Genomic DNA, 14,888 nt, shown 5'->3' with positions numbered 1-14,888 from the left:
TGCCCAGTGCTTAACTGTGGATCTGTGCATCTGCTTCCATCACTTACTGAATAAAGTTCTATGATGACAGTTAGGGTATTCATCAATCTGTTTACAGAGGAAGGAAACTTAGCTGGGGTCTTCCTTGTGGATTCCTGGGAATTTCTCTCACACCCGGTTTCTCCCTAACCCCATAATGGTTCCTTCTATCAAGATATCACTTTCCTTGCTTTCCCTCTCTCTCCCTCCCCCAATGCAACCATCCCAATTCCTCATGTTCTTATCACCCCTCCCCTCCTCACTCCCTCATCCCTTGTTCCCCCCTTTCACCCTCACCCCCTCCCACTGTGCTCCAAGATTACCCAGGAGATCTCTTTTTCCCCTTCCTAGGGTGATACATGTATGTCAGTCTTTGGGTCCTCCTTGTTATCTAGCTTCTCTATGGTTGTGGTTTGTAGCCTGGCTGTGCTTTACATTACATCTAATATCCATTTGTGAATGAGTATGTACTGTGATTGTCTTTCTGAGTCTGGTGTACCTCATTAAGGATGTTTTTTTTTCTCCTTCTATCCATTGGCTGGCAAATTTCATGATGTCATTGTTTTTTACAACTGAGTAATACTCCATTGTATAATTGTATCATGTTTTCTTTATCTATTTTTCAGTTGAGGAGCATCTAGGTTGTTTCTAGGTTCTAACTGTTACAAATAATGCTGCTATGAACATAGTTGAGCATTTGTCCTTGTGGTATGATTGTGCATCCTTTGAGTATATGCCCAAGAGTGGCATTGCTGGGTCTTGAGGTAGATTGATTCCCAGTCTCTTGAGAAACTGCCATGCTATTTCCAAAGTGGCTATATGTTGGGGAAATTATTTTAAAGTGTGTTGCATTTTTTCCTACTGCTTTTGTTAACGATTCAAAGATGTGTTTGGTTAAATAAAATTAACCTATGAGAGGAGGCTGAGTCAGCAAGTAGCTGACAGGAGTGGTAGGAAGAAGCCATGAGTTTTTTAAAGTGGGGACTGAGAGAAGGAAGTGGGGTTTCTTTTGGAAGATGCTAACAAAGGGAGGAGGTTAGCTAATAGCTATTCAGCCTCTCTGAGAAAGCAAATTCCACCCAAAAAGTTTAATCATGAGTTCTTTTTATTTTTGGTTTTTCGAGACAGGGTTTCTCTGTGTAGCTTTGGAGCCTGTCCTGGATCTCACTTTGTAGACCAGGCTGGACTCGAACTCACAAAGATTCGCCTGGCTCTTCCTCCCAAGTGCTGGGATTAAAGGCATGAACCACCACTGCCCAGCCTAATCATGAGTTCTTTAGATGTAGAGAAAGTTCTCATAGTTGCTTTGAAAGAGCTGGTGCCTGAGAGAACAAAATCCACTCAGACTTTCCCCTTGCAGCTGAAGCCATTGCTTAAGGGAAGCCACTGCAGATAATAAAAAACAAAAAACAAAACCGGCACCCACTGAGGGGTAGAACCACATGGAAAGAGGGGTCACATCAGCCAGCTTTGCTGCATTTCCATCTACAAAATCCAACACCCCTTCATGATAAAGGTCTTGGAGAGATTAGGAATATAGCTAAACATAATGAAGGCAATTTACACCAAGCCGACAGCCAACATCAAATTAAATGGAGAGAAACTCAAAGTGATTCCACTAAAATCAGGAACAAGACAAGGCTGTCCACTCTCCCAATAGCTATTCAATATAGTACTTGAAGTTCTAGTTAGAGCAATCAGACAACATAAGGAGATCAAGGGGATACAAATTGGAAAGGAAGAAGTCAAACTTTCGCTATTTGCAGATGATATGATAGTATACATAAGTGACCCCAAAAATTCTACCAGGGAACTCCTACAGCTAATAAACACCTTCAGTAATGTGGCAGGATACAAGATTAACTCAAAAAGATCAGTAGCCCTCCTATATACAAATGTTAAACAGGCTGAGAAAGAAATCAGAGAAACATCTCCCTTTACAATAGCCACAAATAATATAAAATACCTTGAGGTAACTCTAACTAAGAAAGTGAAAGACCTTATGACAACAACTTTAAATCTCTGAAGAAAGAAATTGAAGAAGAAATCAGAAAATGGAAAAATCTCCCATGCTCATGGATAGGTAGGATTAACATAGTAAAAATGACAATCTTAACCAAAAGCAATCTATAGATTCAATGCAATCCCCATCAAAATCCCAACACAATTCTTCACAGACTTGGAAAGAAAAACACTCAACTTCATATAGAAAAACAAAAATTCAGGATAGCTAAAACAATTTTGTACAATAACGCAACCTCTGGAGGCATCACCATCCCTGATCTCCTGTAGAGCTATAGTAATAAAAACAGCTTCGTACTTTCATAAAATCATTTACTTGGATCAATGGAATTGCATTGAAGACCCTGACATTAATCCACACACCTATGAAAACCTGATTTTTGATAAAGAAGCCAAAATGTACCATGAAAAAAAGAAAGCTTCTTCAACAAATGGTGCTGGCATAACTAGATGACAACATGTAGAAGATTGCAAATAAATCCATATCTATTCCCATGCACAAAACCCAAGTCTAAGTGTATCAAAGACCTCAACTTAAATCCAGTTACACTGAACTTGATAGACAAGAAAGTAGAAAGTAGTCTTGAACTCATTGGTATAGGAGACCACTTCCTGAATATAACACCAGTAGCACAGACACTGAGTTTGACAATTAATAAATGGGACCTCCTGAAACTGAGAAGCTTTTGTGAGGCAAAAGACATGGTCAATAACACAAAACAAAAGCCTACAGAACAGGAAAAGATCTTCACCAACCTCACATCTGACAGAGGGCTGATCTCCAAAATATATAAAGAATTCAAGAAACTAGACACCAAAATAATGAACAATCCAAATAAAAAATGGACTACAGAGCTAAACAGAGAATTCTGAATGAAAGAATCTCAAATGGCCAAAAGACATTTAAGGAATCCCTCAACATCCTTAGTCATCACAGAAATGCAAATCAAAGCAACTCTGAGATATCATCTTACACCTGTCAGAATAGCTATGATCAAAAACACTGATGACAGTCTATGTTGGAGAGGATGTGAAGCAAGGGGAACACTCCTCCACTGCTGGTGGGGGTGCAAACTTGTACAACCACTTTGAAAATCAGTATGACAGTTTCTCAGAAAATTAGGAATCAATCTACCTCAAGACCCAGCAATACCAGTCTTGGGCATATACCCAAGGAATGCTTAATCATACTACAAGGACACATTCTCAACTATGTTCATGGCAGCATTATTCACAATAGCCAGAACCTGGAAACAACCTAGATGCCCCTCAACTGAAGAATGGATAAAGAAAATGTGGCACATATACACAATGGAGTATTACTCAGCATAAAAACAAAAAACAATGACATCATGAAATTTGCAGGCAAATGGAAGGAACTAGAAAATATCATCCTGAGTGAAGTAACCCAGACATAGAAGGACAAACATGGTAGGTAGTCACTCATAAGTGGTTATTAGATGAAAAGCAAAGGATAACCAGACTAAAACCCACAGCTCTAGAGAAGCTAGCTAACAAAGAGAACTCTAAGATGGTTGCATGGATTGCACTAGGAATAGGAAATAGATGAGATCTCCATGAGTAAACTGGGGTTGGGGGACAATTGAGGGTAGGGGATGGGAGATGAGAACATAGGGGAACAGGATGGTTGAGCTGTAACAGGAATGGAGGGTGAGAGCAATGAAAGAGAAACAATGATAGAGGGGGACATCATGCGGATAGGGAGAAACTGGGAAATAGGGAAATTCCCAGGAATCTACAAGGATAACTCTACCTTAGACTACTATCAATAGTGGAGAGGGTGCCTGAACTAGCCTACCTTGGTCATCAGATTGGTAAACACCCTGTCATCATAGAGCCTTCATCCAGTAACTGATGGAAGCAGATGCAGAGATTCATAGCCAAGCAACAGGCTGAGCTCCAGAAGTCCAGTTGAAGATAGCAAAGAAGGATTCTATGAGCAAGGGAAATCAAGATCATGATGGGGAAATGTACAGAGACGACCAAACCAAACTAGTGGGAACTCAAGAAACTGTGGACCGATTGCTGTGGAGCTTCCAAAGGACTGAACTAGGCCTTCTGTTTAGGCAAGACAATTGTGTAGTTTGATCTGCTTAAGGGACGCCTTGACAATGGGATCATGATCCATCCATGGTGCATGAGCTGGCTTTTTGGAGCCCACTGCCTATGGTGGGACACCTTACACAGCTTTGGTGCAGGGGGAGGGGCTTGGACCTGCCACAACTGACTATATCAGGCTCTGCTGACTCCCCATGGGAGCCTAGGCTTGGAGGACATGGGAATGGGGGGTCAGTTGGGGGGGCTGGGGAGTGGGAGGAGGAAGGAGAGGGAGATCTGTGGTTGATGTGTAAAATGAATAGAAAAATTCTCAAGAAAAAAATAAAATGCTTAAGTTTTCAGCAGTGAAGCATGACCATTCGTAACAGCGACTTTGACATCTCTAATAGAAGATGGGGCTTCTATCAGAATTGTGGTAATGCCCTTAAGGGGGCAAGCACCACTCAAAGATCGATTTCAGACTGTAAACTGCTCAGGACACCTCCAAAGCTACTAGCTGAGAGGATGCAACCTCATAGGATACTTTAGCTGGAAGTTCAAATAAGCTCTGCACTTTCCCATTACACAGAGACTGAACAACAAATGTTGCAGCTGATTTTCTCAGGACTTGACCAATATTTCAGTTTTTTCAGGGTATTATTACTGCCAGACAACAGGAAAAAATTTTGGGGACATGATGCCCACATTCCTAAGAAGTGGGGAGTATGGTATTTGTCATTTGGTGGGTTATGAATGATTGTCATCATTTATAGGGGTTGTTTATTAATTGTCACTGGTATTGGCAAGGTGGGAAATTATACAAATGATATTACATTCAGGGATCTCTTTGAAAAAAAGAGAGGGGAATATTGGAATGATAAGATAGAAGGGTAGATTATTGAATCTACTATAAACTAAGGGGCAATTGTGAATCTCAAATATTTTGTATTTGTAAGGACATTTGTATACTGACACAAATTTAAAGTTTGTTGCAACATAGTGTGTGTAAATTTCTGTTCTTGTTTGGGGGAATATTTGTATATTGATAATTCAGAGGGGTTTTTTTTACAGCATAGTGTATGTATGTTTCCTTTTTGTTTGAAGTACTGTCCTATGTAATTCATTTGGAAATGTAGGGTGAAGATCTAGTTTTTGAAAGCTATTATTATAAACTATATAGGTTAATCAGGAACATAGGTTAGGGGTGAGTCATGTATCACAATCAAAATTGTAGATATGTTAGGTATGCTTTCCAGATCAAATAGAGATATATTTTAGATAGTCTTCAAACCTTTCAAAGACCTACAGAATATGGCATTTAAAATGTTTTGTTAATGTAGGACCTTTCATGACAATGAAACACATCTGCTCCTGGCAGCACAAATTTACTTCAGAGATGATGGCCATTGAAGAAACTCCTTATGGAGTTTGCTTTCAATGTGGCAAGACTAGCCATTTGGGCAAGAAGCTGCTCTTGCCTGGACTGCTTGACAGTATGTTGTGTAAACTGGACATGTAGGACTCACAGGAAGGTGACTGTTGAACTTTGCCGAAACAAGGCAGGATGATCCTCCAGGATTCCTGCTTCACAAAAGAAACTGCCAGACATTGTGCAGGACACAGAGGAAAGTGACTGAAAATCTTTCCAAATGTAGGGGAGACAGTCTTTCAGATTTCCTGCTTCATTGAAAAGTCTGCCAGATACTATGGGCCTATAGGCTGAAGATGGAAACCCCAACGTTGCAGAGGAACTTTGGGTGACTGAACAGGCAGGCAGGCAGATGTCTCTCTTATTTCTAGAGTTTTTGTAAGTTGTTTGCAATGCACTTTTTTTTTGTTTTTTTGAGACAGGGTTTCTCTGTATAGTTTTGGTGCCTGTCCTGGATCTTATTCTGTAGACCAGGCTGGCCTTGAACTCACAGAGATCCGCCTGACTCTGCCTCCTGAGTGCTGGGATTAAAGGCATGTGCCACCACCACCTGGTTTATTAAGAATTTCTTAAGTCCCATTAGAGAGCTGCTGGTTACCACCAAGGTATGCTTGCCACTACTGCACTCAGGGTTATTGTACCGTGGTGATCATTGATGTGGTTCATAGGCATCACAGCTGGATAAGACTGGTCATTGGTTTCCACTTTTGGAGGCTTGCATGGTGCTTCTGGTACCATGATAACTACTCTTCAGGGAGAAGTTTTTGTTGTTTTCAGACAGGGACTCCGTGCATATTTCCAGTTGTTCTACACTCACTATGTAGACTAGGCTGGCCTTAAAAAGGCTTGCATAACTTTGCTAACTAGATATAACTTTTTATTATCATGTCATGACATCCTACTTGATAGACATGAGTAAACAATGGATCTCATTTCTACTCATATCAAAGACCTCTATTCCACTCAACTGGAAACTCTAATTGAAACATTTATAAGTTTGCAGATGCACTTAATATATTAAATTTAAATATCATGAAATAAATATTTAAACACAAGTAGCCCTGAGCCTGCAGCAGTAATAAAATGCCCCCCAATGCCATCCCATGACCTGATTGTCAAGATTCTATCAGAACTTCAAAGAAAAGCAAATCTACATAAATACTTGAAACAAAAAGGAAGAATTCCTGATATTAAACCAGGTACTGATACAACCAAAGAGAAATTACAGACTGACTTGCTCATTTACAAAATTTCTATTATAGTCTCTCTCTCTCTCTCTCTCTCTCTCTCTCTCTCTCTCTCTCTCTCTCATACACACATAGACTTATACACACACAAATATACATATGATGCAGATGTGTATATATGTGAGTGTGTCTGTATTTATGTGTGTGCTTCAAATACTGTCAATTCTCACTTCCTACCTCTCTACTATCCTGGTCCACAATTCCAACAAATCTCTGTTGTGTTTATCTCCATTTATTTTGCTTGGGACCCACTGAGATTAACCAGGGCTATCTGTGAGACTGTGGGTTTGGAGCTATGTGTTGGAGTCTGGTGGGCTCAGCAGAGGACTGCAGCCAGAGGCAGTGATTCTTCTCCTACAATCTATCCATTTGCAACTTTTGAGATGTAAAGGGTGGGCCCTGTGAGCCTTTCCCTTTGCTAGATTGATTGTGGTCTAGAGTGAGGTCAATGCAGGTCAGTACAGCTGCTGTTGGTTACTGATTACAACAGCTGTGTGGAGTCTAGAGCATGGCATGTCTTAGCCCTTCCTCCCTTTTCTTTTCTTATTTCCTTTCCACCTCCTCTTCCTCAGTGTTCCCAGAGCCATAGATGGACAGTATAACTGATGTTTTGGGCTGGAACCAAATATCTTACTCATTTTCTGCATCTGAGAAGGCAAGAGTCTCTGCCTTCACCACTGCATTAAAAAATTTTCCCTATAGTTTATGTAAATGTGCCTTTAGCATTAGTCTAAAAAGAACTTGTTTGAGTTAGTAAAATAACAAGACCACCGTCTAGTGGTGACAGCAGTACAGCTAGGCATGAACTCAGTCCACTGATTTCTGGAGACACCATTTCTATTCATAATCCAAGTTCCTGAAATGTCTCTGCCCAAGGCACAATTGCAGTGTTTTGTTTTTACTTTTCATGTTTGTGTTGGGTTTGGGACTCTGGAATCTGAATTTAGCATTTGGTGTAAGCATGTAGCCCAGGAGTCTAGTCATCAAGTTGAGGTTTGGCTGTCTGTCTTTTTTCTGAAGGGCTCAGAACTCACTGTGAGGGTCAGATACGGGGGTGCAGCGTCCTCCTAGATGCAGTTCTGGTCTAGGCTGGCAGCAAGCATGTGGGGAGGCTGTGCAGAGCGGGTCCAGGGCAGCCTGACAGCTGGAGGAGTGGGAGGAGCGGGTCTAGAAGGGCGGGGACATTCACCTGGAAACAGCAGCTAGGAAGATGTAGCTTATTGGCTGGGGGTAGGGGAAGAGTGGAGTGTAGGCGGGGTTAAAGTGGTGACGTAAACGGAAGCTGGGACACAAAGTGAACGCGGGGAAGTCGGAGAGTAACCCAGGTCAGCAGTGAAATTGCCGGTTCCCTGTCGCTGCTCCGGGTCCTGCACGGTGGGGAGTCCCGTGGTGCAGACCTGGGAGCGGAGGACACGGCGGGGTGTCGCGGGGACCCGAAACCTCCCCGGAGCCGCAGTCTCCGCGGGGCGGCCTGGGAAAGTCACCAGTCAGCAGCGCAGTGGCGGGAACCGCAGCCCGGCGGCCCTGGAACCTCCCAGGTCAGAGGAGCTGCGGGGCTGGGACACGGGAGGGGAGGGACCGGGGGTGCGAGCAGTTTCTCTGCTGTTCATAAGGAAGCCGGCTCTGAAGTTCTGCTGTGGGTGTCTTCCCTTGGTGTATTTAGGTCATATGCAATAAGCCTGATTTTTTTAAAAATTGATCTTCTGGTTGCCAAAATATTCTTGTAAGAATAATCTAATTGAATATTTGAATTTATATGTTTAGTTGTACAAACATGATTGTCTTTGCTACGCTGGAAATGACAAAGCTCTTGGAATTTACAATCATCCATACTAACTTCTGTGTTATACCGATTCCCTATTAGAGAGAGTGCAATATTTACCTGAAGACTTGGATACTCCGAGAGCTTTTAGATTATAGTCATGAAAGGAACGCCTGCAAATTTCATTGAATCTGATACACACACACACACACACACACACACACACACACACACATACACAAATATATTTATTTGCGCCTTCCACAGCGTATTTGTAAACACTAACTTTTTTTTTTTTTTTTTTTTTTTTTTTTTTTTCCCCCGAGACTGAGTTTCTCTGTGTAGCTTTTGGAGCCTATCCTGGAACTCACTTTGTAGACCAGCTGGCCTTGAACTCAAAGAGATTCACCTGGCTCTCTCTCCCGAGTGTTGGGATTAAAATCATGCAACACCACTGCCCGGAAAACATTAACTTTTAAAAGTAAATTTTTATCCACCATTAATCTTCCATCTGAGACATGTGCACACTGGGATGTAAATGCAGCATTCTGAAAAGTGTCTTTGCCAGGCCTGGTGGCACAGGCCTTTAATCCCAACACTCAGAAGGCAGAGGCAGGTGGACGACAATCAGTTGGAGGCTGGTAAGGTGTACATAGTGACTTCAAGAACAGCCAGCACTATACAGAAAAACACTGTTTCAGGGGAAAATAGGAAACGAAAAAATAAATTTAAATGCATTATGGTATAGAATGATATTAAAAAGCGTCTTTTGTATAAATATAATAAATCACCTCTAGTGATATTTTATCTGTGTCCTCCAATAAAGTTTACCTGAGGATCAGAGGAAAAAGCCAGCCACTATATTAGACATAGAAGTCAGGCTATGGTAGCACATGCCTTTAATCCTATCACTCAGGAGGCAGGGATCTGTCTGCATCTCTGTGAGTTTAAAGCCACACTGGGAACAGAGCCAGGTGTGGTGGCACATGCCTTAAATTCCAACATTAGTTAACCATAAAGGTCTGGAGGTATGTACAGACAGACAGGAAGTAACAGATCTGGGCAGGAAGAGGAAGTGATGTAGCTAGGCGGAGAGAAACAGGAATATAGGGATGGGTATTCAGGAAGTAGGTCTCTTTGGAAGCTTAGGGTCGGTAAGGTGAGGTTGGCTTTGGTTTGCCCTATTCCTCTGATCTTTCAAAATTTACCCCTATATCTGGCTGCAGGTTTTTATTAATAAGACCATTTAGCAATTCGTCTTACACTCACCTATATCAGAAAAATGTCTCCAATAGTCTCCTTGGTCCAAGAAAGCATTCTGTCCATGGACACATGACAAAACTGTTATTTTTTTGGTTCTGGTGTTTGCTGTGTTTGAGGCTTGAACTCATAGTGTTACTCTGTCAGGCCCAGAACTCACCATGTAGACCAGGCTAGACTGGAAAACATAGAGTTCCACTCACCTGTTTCTTCCAAGTGCTAGGATTAAAGGTGTGCACCAACAGGATGATTCAAACTGTTGTTTTTCACTTTGTGGTCTGTTGACAGCCAGTGGTGTGGATTTTGACTACTCATAGGTGGAGTGGCAATGCCCGGACCCTGCCCTGAGGCATTTGTACTGGGACTATGTCGTAGTAATTTAGCGGAGTCACTGTTTCTGGGGTAAACATCAGATTGAACAACCGCTTCTTTGGAAGTACTTTGACCTTGAAGAATCCTTGTGGAAAACAGTGAATGTATCCCATGATCTGTAGAATCATTTTGGTGAAGGGGCATTGTAGCCATCCCAAGACTTGTCACAAGATGCCTCAGGCACACCTATTGCAAAGGATACATAATAAAGGACTAAAGTCATGGGGGCATGTGATGCTTTCCTCTAGTAAGACATGTAAATTAGATTAGGAAACTTGGTATGAAGAAATACTTCATATAACTTTCAATAAATACACTTTTATACGGGTGTTTTGGATTCAGTTCATCAGAGAGGCTGGACCTTCCTGCTGCCACATAGGCCTTAAAACTTCATCTTGGAGTGCTCTCTTTCTTCAACCAACCCCTGCTACACTGTACACCCTGACATTACAGAATTACAGCAGTATACTTTGGCGGTGGTGGTGCAGGCCTTTAGTCCAGCACTCAGGAGCCAGAGACAAGTGGGTCTCTGTGTGTTCAAGGCTAGCCTGTTCTACAGACCTAGTTTTAGGAAATTACACACAGAAACCTTGGAGAGAGAGAGAGAGAGAGAGAGAGAGAGAGAGAGAGAGAGAGAGAGAGAGAGAGAGAGAGAGAGAAAGAATGGTTTCTGTGGCTGAAAATAGTTTGCTTGCAGTCTCCCTTGTTCCTCAGTATTTCTTGACAAACTAATCTGCAAGTGTGTGAGCTTTGTGTGAGTGAGTCTAAAATCCTACTAAATAAAGTGAATTCCTAAAAGGAAAAAAGAAAACTTTCATGAAATCTGTCTTTTTCGTGTGCTCCTTTGGGGGGTATAAGGCTTCATCATTATTGCTCCATGATCAATTCAGCACCTCACTTCTGTATAATATTCTCTTCCCAATCATTCACTACCAGTTCTGCCCCTGAGTTTTGACTGAGCTGTGATTGGAAGTGGGATTCAAGTTACAATAAATAAAAATGTTTTTCTAATTGTTTTCAGTATTCTCACACTGCAGGCCAGTTGGAGAATCATTTGTATAATCCTGTGTTTGCTTTTCTCTTCATCTCCTGAGCACAGTACTGAGGTAGAAATCCAGGTGCTTCCTGAACAATCTCTTTCCCATGTGCAGAGCTCACTGATCACCCAGATCTGGTCACCTGTGCTGCAAAACAAAGTGGCCTGGAAGGAGAGAGGAGACAGGAGCTAAGGGTCCAGGTATGGTGGAGACATTGGTGAAAGTGTGGAAAGGGGATCAAGAGAATGTGAAAGTGGGACATGAAATCAGTTTTGCCACATTCTGTATCACAAGAAATAATTCTGGAAACTCCCACTGAGAAAAATCTCCTTAGAATTATCCTAATGTAGGCTTGAGAAGACTTTCTACAGAATAATTGATAATGGAGTCAAATAAAATTTTATTTGACTATGTATGTGAGTGATGCTGTCCTTATTCATTCACATCACAAATCATGTTTTTATACCATTATTGAGTCATTTTCATATCTTTGATTTTACTATATTATAAAAATGATGAAAATTAATACCTCTAGGTTTATTTATTGTTTTCAGAATTTTGGAGCGTAGGTATTCTAGCACATTCTCTACCTTTTAGTGTTTTTGTCTTCATTCCTGAAAATAATGCCAGCGGATTTTTTTTTTTTTTTTTTTTTTTTTTTGGTTTTTTGAGACAGGGTTTCTCTGTGTAGCTTTGTGCCTTTCCTGGAACTCACTTGGTAGCCCAGGCTGGCCTCGAACTCACAGAGATCCGCCTGGCTCTGCCTCCCGAGTGCTGGGATTAAAGGCGTGCGCCACCACCGCCCGGCGCCAGCGGATTTTTTATAAGAATCAGAAAGTATATTTACAGCTTGCTACATTCCATCTATACTGTCTCCTACTGACAGTTAGAAATTAGGAGAAATATTTAGAATACCCTACGAGTTATGCTGATTTAGTAAAGTCTGGTTGTAGATTCTCTTCCAAGATCCGCCCTAGGGAAACAGGCGAGGTTTCCAATACCAGGCATGACTTTCCTCTTGTTGAGAGGGTCTTAATCCAATTAGAAGCCGTTGGTTACCACCTAATTATTTGTACCACTCTTGGACGCTTTGGGCTGTCATGCAGTGCAGATCATTGTGGTTCATAGGTGTCATAACTGGGCAGGACAGTTGTTTGGCTCCCTCCTTGGGAAGGTTGTATGTCACCTTCTAATACCATGAAAGCTAATCCCCAGGGAGGAGGCTTTAAGGTCAGTTCCATCTCCAGTCCTCTAGGATTTGTGTCTGAAGTGTGTGGCTTCTTAAACACTAGGAACTCAATTTCTGCCTCTGGGAGGCAACCATGGGCAACAACTTCAAAGCAGGTGTTGGTGGTTTTGTTAGAAAATCTATGGCTCTTGTGAGGAGCATCATCAGCCCAGTTGGGAAATTTTCATTTACACTCTAAATGCATATGCATACAGAGATTTAGATGTATTGTAGGAATTTTTTGATGGATGGATAATAGTCAAGGAATAGATGGATTCCTTATATTTTCCAGACATCCTTCTTGTTATTTTACCGTCCTTCAGTGTTCATATCTGTCCCTTTCCCATAGTTAAATCCTCACCGCTGTTGTCTCATATCCCCCTTCAAATCACTTGTTCCCTTTTACTCCATCTTGTTACTCCCCCACACCCCACAGTCATAACTTTTTACTTTTCTGGTTACTCCAGCTTGTATGCTTATATCTGAAGATTTGGAGCTAGAAACTTCCTATGAGAGAGAACATTCAATGTCTATCTTTCTGCGTCCAGGTTACCTCACTCAATATGATCTTTCCTAGGTCCATCATTTACCTGCAAAGCTCATTACTTCAATTTTCATTACATGAATACTATTCCATAGATTATATGTACCACACTTTCATTATCCAATTGTCAGCTGAAGGACATTTAGGTTGTTTCCATTTTGTAGATGTTATGAGTAGAGCAGCAATGAACATAGCTGAGCAAGTGTCTGTGGAGCAGGGTTGTCCAGTCCCTTGAGCTTATACCAAGGAATGGAACAGCTGGGTTTCCTTTGTGCTGAATTTAACTTCAGGGTTTGTTTATTTACTTGAGGATTCTCTATTTTTATTTTCAATATGGCTAGGTTTTTTTATGGCATTCTTATTTTCTATGGTTTTGTTTTTATGTTGTTGCTGGTTGGATTATTGGTAGTATTCTTCATCCTCCTTTTTGAAAAAATGGTTTGCTGTCTTGCTCATGGATGATTACTCCTGTTCTCCTGTATTTCTCTCTTCTTCACATGAAATTTATTATTTCTCATGTTCTCATGGATGATTCTCTGACTCTCCTGTATATGTTTTGCCCTGAATTTATTATCTGAAGTGCTGCTTTAGTGAAATCAATTGTGTTAATTGGTGACTATCTTGAAATGCACTTGTGTCTCCATCAATTTTAAAAGAGTAGTTTTCTTTGTGCTACAAAGTACTTTATGATGACTTTCACTTCAAGCTCCAAATGTCTTTCTGTCCTCTCCTGTCTTTGGGATCATTGACTAGACACCTGGTAGAATTCTGTTGCTTGGGTCTTTTCAGATAGTTTGATAATATTGTCTTAACAGCTTTCAGTATTAATTTTAACCCTTCCATTTTGACCTCTTGATTTAAAAGGAAAGTGACCACTATTCATTGTTCCTGAAAGAGAAACTCAAAGAAGAGAAGCAGTAAGAAATGGCTGATTCCCCAGGAAACATGTTGCAGGTCAGTGGTCCTTTCCACTCTTTATCTAAATCTGTTATACTTTCATGTATTAAAAGCCTTTAATTTTCTGATTCTGATAATTTTTTGAAATTTTATTATGAGCAATTCTGCAAACAGAAAAACAAAATCACACACTGAAATTAAGCAGACCCAAAGACTATACAACTCAATGTCCTTCTATACAGTTAGAGTTATCACAGAGAACAGAAACTCTGGAACCTCACATGGAATTTTATATTTTCACAATTGAATATATTTTGATTTTCTTATCCATCACCAAAGCCCTAAAAACCTTTGACAGAATTAGAACTAGAAAAGCACTTTGCTTTATGTCCTTTTTCATAATGGGCATTCATTACCTGCATTCAGTCCCTTATAATTTAATCTTTCCTGTTCTCATTTCTTCATGTTATACATTGCCCACATATACATTGTTTCTATATACATACATTATTGGGTAGATTCTGCATATGAGTGAAAACGTGGTGTCTTCTTTCTAAAATTTTATGACCGTACTTAATATTCCACATTTTGTGTCTCTCCATTTTCCTGCAAATTTTTATTTTATTTTTTCTATTGCTGAATTGTCCTAAGTTTTATACAATTTTCATTATCCATTCATCTGTTGATAGATAATTAGTTTGATTCCAGTACTTATCCTTTGGTGATTAAAACAGCAGTAATCATGTGGTATAAATATCTCTGTAACAAAGTATGTTATTCTCTGAGTATATGGCCAGAAGTGAAAGTACTAGGTCATATGTAAATGGGATTATATCGCTAGGAAATCCATAGAGCATGCTTAATGATAAAAGGAATTTATTTGGGTTAACTCACAAGACAGAATGAAGGAATTTATTGCAGGATCCTACAAAGGTGAGGCACAATCCAATGTGGTTCTCTGGCAAGCTTTGCCCTGTCCATACCAGGATCCCAAACTACTTGGTAGCCTAGAGA

General features: G+C 40.7%; 1 protein-coding gene across 1 annotated transcript in view; it reads left to right on the top strand.

Annotated features, from left to right (window-relative positions):
- Positions 1–14,888, top strand: part of LOC131903550 (zinc finger protein 54-like) — a 29,573-nt gene that overhangs the window by 2,202 nt on the left and 12,483 nt on the right. Inside the window, exon 2 of the mRNA XM_059254183.1 lies at positions 8,084–8,312. Within this exon, the coding sequence (XP_059110166.1) occupies positions 8,084–8,312 (229 nt within the window). The remainder of the gene's footprint in view (positions 1–8,083; positions 8,313–14,888) is intronic.

Source organism: Peromyscus eremicus, chromosome 1 (assembly GCF_949786415.1).
Source record: "Peromyscus eremicus chromosome 1, PerEre_H2_v1, whole genome shotgun sequence".
Lineage (NCBI taxonomy): Eukaryota > Metazoa > Chordata > Mammalia > Rodentia > Cricetidae > Peromyscus > Peromyscus eremicus.
The sequence above is the reverse complement of the archived record's forward strand: the minus strand, read 5'-3'. Positions and strand labels throughout refer to the sequence as shown.